Below are 12,351 nucleotides of genomic sequence, written 5' to 3'. Positions count from 1 at the left end.
CACGTCCGACCGGTAGGAGGCCATGGGGAAGACCCAGGACACGTTGGGAAGACTATCTCTCCCGGCTGGCCTGGGAATGCCTGGGGATCCCCCGGGAGGAGCTGGACCAAGTGGCGGAGGAGAAGGAAGTCTAGTAGATCAGCTTTGTGTGCTATCAAGTGTGTTTTAGTACACGCAAACTCTTAGTAGATCAGGCCCAGAGTGGAGTGAAAGTGTTAAGGCAGAGTGGAGTCAGACAACATTGCCCTTCTAAAGCACCATGGGAAGTCGCCTCACACACAAACACACACACACACACACACACACTTTGTCATGGCCACGCCCACACAGCAAGCATAAAAACATTGTAAAAAAAAAAGATATTTGTCGCAGTGCGTGTTTCTGTCTTGTATTTGGCAACAATCTTTGGTAAAAAATAAACATTTCTTGTATGAAAATAAAAACTTTTTTTTTCAAAACGGAGTCTTTTCCAACACCCGATGAAAGGCTTTGAAAATGTTTTGACAAAAAAGAAAAGGATGCCGTCAAAACGTGGAAGGGTCCTCGCTGCGGTGCTTGTTGACGCCGTGTTGCTATGGATACGGGGAAGGGTTGCCAGGTGTGTCCGCCTGTGACGACAGGCCGTTTTCCTGCAAGTGACAATGTGGTGACCCCACTTTCTCTCCACCTTTCATTCATAGAGGACTCACCTGGCCAGGTAGGCATGCCGAGTGCACGTGTGAGTACGCAGGCATGTAAGCGCCTGCCAGGGGAGTGTTGGCCGCCATGAACTGTACCAGTGAAGAAGATTATTCATGAGTATATGTGTACAACATGTAGTACATGTACAACACATGTAGTATATGTATAACATGTAGTACATGTACAAGATCAGGGTGTACTCACCCCTCCAGTGGTGCCCAAAGTCATGTGACTCATGTGTTGCGTGAGCGGTGACATCATGGAGGTGTGCTGCAGTGACAAGGGAGGGTCCATAGGGGGCGACATGACTGCAGCCTGGTGGAGTCAGAGAGGATCACACTTAACATGACTTCACACTTTTTTACACCTTCTTACTTCCTACTTACAGGATGCTGCAAAAGGTAATGTTGATGAGGCATCCATGATGGGTTCTGCACCTGTAACACATCAACACAATATATATATAAATATATACATATATATATACATGTATGTATATATGTACATTTGATGATGGATGTAGTGTGAAGGAGTCCAACCTGGTATGCAGAGAGTGGAGACATGTAAGGAGACATGGAGGTGTGAGCAATGATCCTGTTGGAGATGCTGTACGCTGCTGGGAAGAACCTGCGTGCACACCATCACAACCATCACAACCATCACCACCATCACAACCATCACCACCATCACAACCATCACCACCATCACAACCATCACCACCATCACAACCATCACCACCATCACAACCATCACCACCATCACAACCATCACCACCATCACAACCATCACAATCATCACAACCATCACAACCATCACCACCATCACCACCATCACAACCATCACCACCATCACAACCATCACAACCATCACCACCATCACAACCATCACAATCATCACAACCATCACAACCATCACCACCATCACCACCATCACCACCATCACAACCATCACAACCATCACCACCATCACAACCATCACAACCATCACCACCATCACAACCATCACAATCATCACAACCATCACAACCATCACCACCATCACAACCATCACCACCATCACAACCATCACCACCATCACAACCATCACCACCATCACAACCATCACCACCATCACAACCATCACAACCATCACAATCATCACAATCATCACAACCATCACAATCATCACAACCATCACAACCATCACCACCATCACAACCATCACAATCATCACAACCATCACAACCATCACCACCATCACAACCATCACCACCATCACAACCATCACCACCATCACAACCATCACCACCATCACAACCATCACAACCATCACAACCATCACAATCATCACAACCATCACCACCATCACAACCATCACAACCATCACAACCATCGCAACCATCACAACCATCACAACCATCACAACCATCACAACCATCACAACCATCACCACCATCACAACCATCACAATCATCACAACCATCACAACCATCACCACCATCACATCCATCACAACCATCACCACCATCACAACCATCACAACCATCACAATCATCACAACCATCACAACCATCACAACCATCACAATCATCACAACCATCACAACCATCACATCCATCACAACCATCACAACCATCACCACCATCACAACCATCACATCCATCACCACCATCACAACCATCACCACCATCACAACCATCACATCCATCACAACCATCACAACCATCACCACCATCACAACCATCACAACCATCACAACCATCACATCCATCACCACCATCACCACCATCACAACCATCACAACCATCACAACCATCACAACCATCACAATACGTGCACATTAGGGGTGGACACTCTGGGCCTGATCACTAAACTTGTGAGCAGAGGACTGCGTCGGTTTAGTGAGCAGAATAAGGCGTGCAATCCATTTTGTGTCTCAGTCTTCATTAATATGCAAAATATATGCTGATCATCATGTTGATGGTCAGCATATGATTATTACACACCTCGTCTATTCAGCAACATCCTTTCATAATGTTAATGCCGCCAGAGGACTTAAGGCCTTAATAAAACAATATCAATTATTGCAAAATTCTCATTTAAATAAGGCAATCTGTGCCCTTTTTCTACTGTACGCACAGTCTTTGTAGATCACATGTAACACGCCCACTAATAGTACACGCTATTTTATGAGATTGTACACACTAATAGTACACGCTATTTTATAGAATGTAAACACTAATAGTACATGCTATTTTATAGATTGTACACACTAGTAGTACACGCTATTTTATAGATTGTACACACTAACAGTACACGCTATTTTATAGATTGTACACACTAATAGTACACGCTATTTTATAGATTTTACACACTAATAGTACACGCTATTTTATAGATTGTACACACTAATAGTACACGCTATTTTATAGATTGTACACACGAATAGTACACACTATTTTATAGATTGTACACACTAATAGTACACGCTATTTTATAGATTGTACACACTAATAGTAGACGCTATTTTAGAGATTGTACACACTAATAGTACACGCTATTTTAGAGATTGTACACACTAATAGTACACGCTATTTTAGAGATTGTACACACTAATAGTAGACGCTATTTTAGAGATTGTACACACTAATAGTACACGCTATTTTATAGATTGTACACACTAATAGTACACGCTATTTTATAGATTGTACACACTAATAGTACATGCTATTTTATAGATTGTACACACTAATAGTACACGCTATTTTATAGATTGTACACAATAATAGTACACGCTATTTTATAGATTGTACACACTAGTAGTACACGCTATTTTATAGATTGTAAACACTAGTAGTACACGCTATTTTATAGATTGTACACACTATTAGTACACGCTATTTTATAGATTGTACACACGAATAGTACACACTATTTTATATATTGTACACACTAATAGTACACGCTATTTTATAGATTGTACACACTAATAGTACACGCTATTTTAGAGATTGTACACACTAATAGTACACGCTATTTTATAGATTGTACACACTAATAGTAGACGCTATTTTAGAGATTGTACACACTAATAGTACACGCTATTTTATAGATTGTACACACTAATAGTAGACGCTATTTTATAGATTGTACACACTAATAGTACATGCTATTTTATAGATTGTACACACTAATAGTAGACGCTATTTTACAGATTGTACACACTAATAGTACACGCTATTTTAGAGATTGTACACACTAATAGTACACGCTAATTTACAGATTGTACACACTAGTAGTACACGCTATTTTATGGATTGTACACACGAATAGTACACGCTATTTTATAGATTGTACACACTAATAGTACACGCTATTTTATAGATTGTACACACTAGTAGTACACGCTATTTTATAGATTGTACACACTAATAGTAAACTCTATTTTATGAGATTGTACACACGAATAGTACACACTATTTTATAGATTGTACACACTAATAGTACACGCTATTGTATAGATTGTACACACTAATAGTACACGCTATTTTATAGATTGTACACACGAATAGTACACGCTATTTTATAGATGTACACACTAATAGTGCACGCTATTTTATAGATTGTACACACTAGTAGTACACGCTATTTTATAGATTGTACACACTAATAGTGCACGCTATTTTATAGATTGTACACACGAATAGTACACACTTTTTTATAGATTGTACACACTAATAGTACACGCTATTTTATAGATTGTACACACTATTAGTACACACTATTTTATAGATTGTACACACGAATAGTACACGCTATTTTATAGATTGTACACACTAATAGTACACACTATTTTATAGATTGTACACGCAAATAGTACACGCTATTTTATAGATTGTACACACTAATAGTACACGCCATTTTATATATTTTACACACTAATAGAACACGCTATTTTATAGATTGTACACACTAATAGTACACGCTATTTAATAGATTGTACACACTAGTAGTACACGCTATTTTATAGATTGTCATACTAATAGTACACGTTTTTTATAGATTGTACACACTAATAGTACACGCTATTTTATAGACTTTACACACTAAAAGTACACGCTAATTTATAGATTGTACACACTAATAGTACACGCTATTTTAGAGATTGTACACACTAATACTACACGCTATTTTAGAGATTGTACACACTAATAGTACACGCTATTTAATAGATTGTACACGCTAATAGTACACGCTCTTTTATAGATTGTACACGCTAATAGTACATGCTATTTTATAGATTGTACACACTAATAGTACACGCTACTTTACAAATTGTACACACTAATAGTACACGCTATTTTATAGATTGTACACACTAATAGTACACACTATTTTATAGATTATACACAATAATAGTACACGCTATTTTAGAGATTGTACACACGAATAGTACACACTTTTTTATAGATTGTACACGCTAATAGTACACGCTCTTTTATAGATTGTACACGCTAATAGTACACGCTATTTTATAGATTGTACACACTAATAGTACACGCTACTTTACAAATTGTACACACTAATAGTACATGCTATTTTATAGATTGTACACACTAATAGTACACACTATTTTATAGATTATACACACTAATAGTACACGCTATTTTAGAGATTGTACACACTAATAGTACACGTTTTTTTATAGATTGTACACACTAATAGTACACGCTTTTTATAGATTTTACACACTAATAGTACACACTATTTTATAGATTGTACACACTAATATTACACGCTATTTTAGAGATTGTAAACACTAATAGTACACGCTATTTTATAGATTGTACACACTAGTAGTACACGCTATTTTATAGATTGTCATACTAATAGTACACATTTTTTTTATAGATTGTACACACTATTAGTACACGCTATTTTATAGATTTTACACACTAATAGTACACGCTAATTTATAGATTGTACACACTAATAGTACACGCTATTTTAGAGATTGTACACACTAATAGTACATGCTATTTTAGAGATTGTACACACTAATAGTACACGCTATTTTATAGATTGTACACACTAATAGTACACACTATTTTATAGATTGTACACGCTAATAGTACACGCTTTTTTATAGATTGTACACACTAATAGTACACGCTATTTTATGAGATTGTACACAGTAATAGTACATTCGTTTTTATGAGATTGTACACAGTAATAGTACACTACTTTATGAGATTTTACAAACTAATAGTACACGCTATTTTATGAGATTGTACACACTAATAGTAAACTCTATTTTATAGATTGTACACACGAGTAGTAAACTCTATTTTATAGATTGTACACACGAGTAGTACATGCTATTTTATAGATTGTACACACTAATAGTACACGCTATTTTATAGATTGTACACACTAATAGTACACTCTATTTTATGAGATTGTACACAGTAATAGTACACTGTATTTTATGAGATTTTACACAGTAATAGTACACGCTACTTTATGAGATTGTACACAGTAATAGTACACACTATTTTATGAGATTGTACACACTAATAGTACACGCTATTTTATAGATTGTACACAGTAATAGTACACGCTATTTTATGAGATTGTACACACTAATAGTACACGCTATTTTATAGATTGTACACAGTAATAGTACACGCTATTTTATGAGATTGTACACACTAATAGTACACGCTATTTTATAGATTGTACACACTAATAGTACACTTTATTTTATGAGATTGTACACAGTAATAGTACACTCTATTTTATGACATTTTACACACTAATAGTACACGCTATTTTATGAGATTGTACACAGTAATAGTACACGCTATTTTATGAGATTGTACACACTAATAATACACGCTATTTTATAGATTGTACACACTAATAGTACACACTATTTTATAGATTGTACACGCTGTTTACTGCGTGGTGTTTGGATGTTGGTAGATCAGGCCCCAGGTGTGCACATGGGGTGAGGAAGCAGCCACTTACCCGTTGTGCATGGCAGCTGCACTGGGGTCGTATGTGAGTGCCATACCAGCCTGGTGGAAAACAAGAACACAAGTGGAGCTTGGCAACAACACTGGAGAATGCAACATGGACTGACTGTCACATGGATGTACTAACATGTGACCTGACTGTCACATGGATGTACTAACATGTGACCTGACTGTCACATGGATGTACTAACATGTGACCTGACTGTCACATGGATGTACTAACATGTGACCTGACTGTCACATGGATGTACTAACATGTGACCTGACTGTCACATGGATGTACTAACATGTGACCTGACTGTCACATGGATGTACTAACATGTGACCCGACTGTCACGTGGATGTACTAACATGTGACCTGACTGTCACATGGATGTACTAACATGTGACCTGAGAGCAGGCTGAATGTTATTTGTACACACCATCTTGTGTCAGTCACTGACACTTTAATTATACAAATACAGAAACATCTATGACAATAAAAGGGGACTTAAGTTTGTAGGTGTGGTTTACTTCCTACACCTTCCTTCACTCTGTCTAACAAGGTATGCACCTTCCTTCACTCTGTCTAACAAAGTGTGCACCTTCCTTCACTCTGTCTAACAAGGTATGCACCTTCCTTCACTCTGTCTAACAAGGTGTGCACCTTCCTTCACTCTGTCTAACAAGGTGTGCACCTTCCTTCACTCTGTCTAACAAGGTGTGCACCTTCCTTCACTCTGTCTAACAAGGTGTGCACCTTCCTTCACAAACTCTAACAAGGTGTGCACCTTCCTTCACTCTGTCTAACAAGGTGTGCACCTTCCTTCACTCTGTCTAACAAGGTGTGCACCTTCCTTCACAAACTCTAACAAGGTGTGCACCTTCCTTCACTCTGTCTAACAAGGTGTGCACCTTCCTTCACTCTGTCTAACAAGGTGTGCACCTTCCTTCATAAACTCTAACAAGGTGTGCACCTTCCTTCACTCTGTCTAACAAGGTGTGCACCTTCCTTCACTCTGTCTAACAAGGTGTGCACCTTCCTTCACTCTGTCTAACAAGGTGTGCACCTTCCTTCACTCTGTCTAACAAGGTGTGCACCTTCCTTCACTCTGTCTAACAAGGTATGCACCTTCCTTCACTCTGTCTAACAAGGTGTGCACCTTCCTTCACTCTGTCTAACAAGGTGTGCACCTTCCTTCACACTGTCTAACAAGGTGTGCACCTTCCTTCACTCTGTCTAACAAGGTATGCACCTTCCTTCACTCTGTCTAACAAGGTGTGCACCTTCCTTCACACTGTCTAACAAGGTGTGCACCTTCCTTCACTCTGTCTAACAAGGTGTGCACCTTCCTTCACTCTGTCTAACAAGGTGTGCACCTTCCTTCACTCTGTCCAACAAGGTGTGCACCTTCCTTCACACTGTCTAACAAGGTGTGCTCATCTTACCAGTCTGGCACTTCCCTCTCTGAGCCAGCCTCGACCGCTGGAGAGAAATTTGTTCTGGCTTTGTCTCTTCTTCTGCCCACCGTCAGCAAACTTGCAGAGCAAAGGTTGAGAAGGTGCTATTAGGAGGAAGAACACAGACAGGAGAACAAGCAGGTTGTATCAGACAGGATGGACAACACCTTTGCTCAAGAGGCACGCGGGCAACAGACTCATTCTGTACCATAATCCAATTAGACATATTAGACTGGGAGTGGAGACAAAAGTGAGCACAACCTCTCATGGCTGAATAATTACATACAATCATATACATACATACATATATATACACACATATACATACATATATAAATACACACACATATGCATATACATACAGGTACATACACACATGTGTATGTATGTATGTATGTATATGTATGTATATATATGTATGTATATGTGTGTATATATATGTATGTATGTATATATATGTATGTATATATATATATATATATATATATATATATATATATATATATATATATATATATATATATATATATATATATATATATATATATTTATATATATATATATGTGTATATATATATATATATATATAAATATATATATATATATATATATATATATATATATATATATATATATATATATATATATATATATATATATATATATATATATATATATATACATACACACATGTATATATATACACATATTTATGAGTTATTTCTTTCTATAGTCATATTTGAAATAACTAGTATTTTCCATTTGTACTCTTTCTATTTTTTCTCCATCTCATGTCCGATGGTACACTGTGAGTTACCTTGAGCTTGGAAATGTGGGGAGTAGAAGTACTCCTTTTTTATCTCATCCTGTCTCATTCTGAGTAGAACAATGGACTTGTGTATTCCTTCTGAAGGGTGGGGGCTATTGGCATATTGAAGAAGAGAGCGCTTCCGTAATTGTGTTAGATCAACTTGGCGAGGTTGGTCTCTCCAAAACTTTGGAAATAAATTGCAAAATACCAATTCTGTTGGGGTCTTCACTTATACTCAGCATATATGTCATTACAAAGAACTTGGGATTGACCAGTAACTTAAATTCCCTTGGAGGAACATTTGGTCCAAAACGCAAACATTTGGAGGCTATCGTCCGGGAATGACACGCTGAGAATTGGACACCTCTTGCAACCTTCTGGACAGACTCACATGGCCAACACATAAATCAAGGTAAGCAGAGCCTTTTTGTAAAATCTGCATTAGGAGTCTGTCCTGAAGTCTGTAAGTCAAACACTGTTTTGGACCCCAGACACAGAATGGTAATATTGTAATATTGATTGCATTTTTGCCTTGCCTACCATTACATAATAGTTGTAAATAGTGGTCAACTCACGTCATTGTGTCTGGACTACCGTGACGGGCAGTTTCATTGACGAGTGAACTAATAGTTGGGTGTAGCTTACCCTGGGTGATTGGTCTGCCCTTAAAGAGTCGGGTTGCGTGTTCCCGGTGACATTGGGCACTAACATGTAAGGAAACGGCTGGAGGCCATTTGTAGAAAGTACAATAAAGATTCCCTGGTTGCGAGTTCCAGGTGACACTGAAGTGTGCGCTAAAATTAAGAAAAAATAGACACAATGACCACGGAGTTTGAAAAAAGAAAAAATACATTAAAAAATTTAAAAAATATAATAAAATAAAAAAGGTGATGCGGGTGGGGAAAATGTGATGAATGGTTACCGTTTAATGATCAATTAAATGTACTGTTGGCGACAATGAAATTAACAGGTAGAGTTTAAAAAGAAAAAAGAGAACGTTTCTTGAAAGGGTTAAGAGGGAGTTTACAACACTCGTAAAGTCGTGAACTCAAACGTTTGGTAAATTAAGAAAAGTAACTGGAAGTTTTATGGTTAAGTGAAACGCAGAGAAAGAGCTTTCGTACAGCTTTTTCTTTTGTGTGTGTGTGCTGCTGGTTACGCATGCTTGTGTGTGTGTATGAGCTTGCTTGTGTGTGTGTGTGTGTGTGTGTGCTACTGGTTACGCGTGCTTGTGTGTGTGTGCACTTGCTTGTGTGTGTGTGTGTGTGTGCTGCTGGTTACGCGTGCTTGTGTGTGTGCTGCTGGTGGCGGTGGGGTCCGCGGTGAGAGAGGAAAGGGAGAGAAGTAAAGTTGTTGAGGAAATGACTCGGGCACAGGGTGAGGTGCCTAATGGGCTAAAAGAGGGCTTGCAGAACTTATGTGCTCGAGAATTTAAGAGTTTGACGGATGAGAAAAGAAAGTTAGAGGGAATAAAAGTAAGCGGGGGTTACATGGAAAAACGAAATGCAGCGAAAGAACTGATAAGAATTGAGACGAATATGAAAAAATGGACTGACTGGTCTTTCGCCTGTCACGCAGGCGCCAAATTATTCAAACGACCCGCCCAGACTTTGACTAAGCCACCGCCCTATGACGTGAAACCGTAATCGTCTTTATACCCCCTTTTGACAGTCACAGGAGGAGCACTCGTGGTCGAATCAGAGAGGAAGCTCTCTGGCCCGCCCCCTACTCCAGTGACAAGCGAGGGAGGTACTCCCATGCCCCCTCTAAGATTGATCCTACCTCCGAAACTTAAAATGTCTCCTTCGGCCCAAATTCTTGACCCCTCCCTTTACACGTCTGACCATTTTCCTCCGGCAGATGGCAACCTCCCACGTGCACATCAGACATTTTTTACATACAACACACTCTCAAAACAGCTAGAAGGACACGCATATCCACTTTTTCCTGATAATGAGGGCAGATTTCAATATAAGCCTTTTGCCGTTGCAGACATGCAAGCCATTGTTGACAAACTCCCACCTGTACCTGTAGGAGGGAGCCTTTGGCTAAACACTTTAGACAAAGCTAACCCTGATATACACGGTGCCGAAAGCAGCACATGGGAGGGACATCTTATTCATCATATGCAGAATTAGACAGAGCAGGATGATGACAACAAGGCTGGTGGTAGAGTAGCAAGGAAACGACTACTTAATTTACAGATCGCTGAAGATAAAAGGTCAAAAATTAGCTAAAGTATATTCGGCAATGGGTGACCTTGCTTTTGAGCTCCAGCAGATGGAGGAAAGAATCCTCAACAGACATGAGACCCGACGGTTGGACTCGGGTGGTGGACGACGCAGTACTTCAAGGTCAGTCCGGGGTGGAAACTGTTTCATCTGTGACCAGCCGGGTCACTGGCAACGTGAATGTCCTAACTCCTCTGAACGAGACAGGCTCCCATTTGCAGCCAAAACATCATACAGGCGTGGCAAAGGACGCCCAAGGCAGAAGCCCCAGCAGGAAATACAGACAGGCCCCCTGCTGGACATAAGTGTCAACAGACAATGTTATCAGTTCGTGATTGACACTGGTGCCACCCACTCATTTCTGAATGCGGAGGTACCAAAGAAACTGTGTGATTCCTTTTTGAAGGTCGAAGGCTTCGCTTAGGTCACAAGGATGTTACCTGTCACCAAACCACTTCCGGTAGAGATTGCTGGACACACACTGAAGCACCCCTTCGTGGTCGACCTGCACACACCTTGCCTGCTTGGTAGTGACCTACTTCACAAACTGTACCCTGACATTCAATATCGCACAGAAGGAACCTTCCTGGTGTTACCTGACGGCACAACTACCAAGCTGCGACAGCACTACGAAGGCTCCTCCATGAGCATGAGCTCATACCACAGCCTGAGGTACCACAAATGCTGACATCTACTGGACATGCCTCCTTCTAAGAACGAGTGAAAGACAAGGACTGCTCTATCAGTGAAAACCCTGGCTGACTGAGCTGTTTCCGTGTGTACCGTCACCCGACCCGCCACATGTTATGATCACCAGTTAGACACTCATGCCAGGAGGCCTTTGACTCCTTTATATATATGTTGGAACTCAAGGTGTGGCTGCTCATGTTGACCTATCTTTGCAACAACTAGCATGGTATAAGATGGACACAAATGCTGTCCCACATTGTTCCCTTGCTCTCTGTCCCGCCTACGAAACCAAAGACTTAGGTCCAATGATAAAACACGGCGTAGCTGCCGCTGATTGAACCGACACACAAATACCACATTTTCAATTGTTTTAATTGTCCATTAAACACATAGCTATGGGCTGCACTTTGGACACCCCGGCTGTAGGCTACGAGGAGCTAGCAGCTACACAACAGCAGAGCTATAACAGCACATTTAAGCAT

The 12,351-nt window shown here is 39.7% G+C and overlaps 1 protein-coding gene across 2 annotated transcripts in view; it reads right to left on the bottom strand.

Moving 5' to 3' along the window:
- Positions 1–372: 372 nt before the first annotated feature.
- The window catches only part of LOC133664324 (RNA-binding motif, single-stranded-interacting protein 1-like), a 51,806-nt gene continuing 39,827 nt past the window's right edge, over positions 373–12,351 (bottom strand). Inside the window, exons 6-12 of one of the 2 annotated variants that reach the window (XM_062068838.1) lie at positions 8,126–8,241; positions 6,690–6,739; positions 1,221–1,308; positions 1,068–1,118; positions 886–996; positions 690–770; positions 373–629 (exon numbers count right to left, since the gene is read on the bottom strand). In XM_062068838.1, the coding sequence (XP_061924822.1) occupies positions 573–629; positions 690–770; positions 886–996; positions 1,068–1,118; positions 1,221–1,308; positions 6,690–6,739; positions 8,126–8,241 (554 nt within the window). In that variant the 3' untranslated portion in view covers positions 373–572. Of the gene's footprint in view, positions 630–689; positions 771–885; positions 997–1,067; positions 1,309–6,689; positions 6,740–8,125; positions 8,242–12,351 lie in introns of both variants that reach the window. The other variant, XM_062068837.1, reaches the window with a different exon arrangement.

Source organism: Entelurus aequoreus, linkage group LG14, assembly GCF_033978785.1.
Source record: "Entelurus aequoreus isolate RoL-2023_Sb linkage group LG14, RoL_Eaeq_v1.1, whole genome shotgun sequence".
Taxonomy (NCBI): Eukaryota; Metazoa; Chordata; class Actinopteri; order Syngnathiformes; family Syngnathidae; genus Entelurus; species Entelurus aequoreus.
This window is presented reverse-complemented; position numbering and strand designations above follow the sequence as displayed.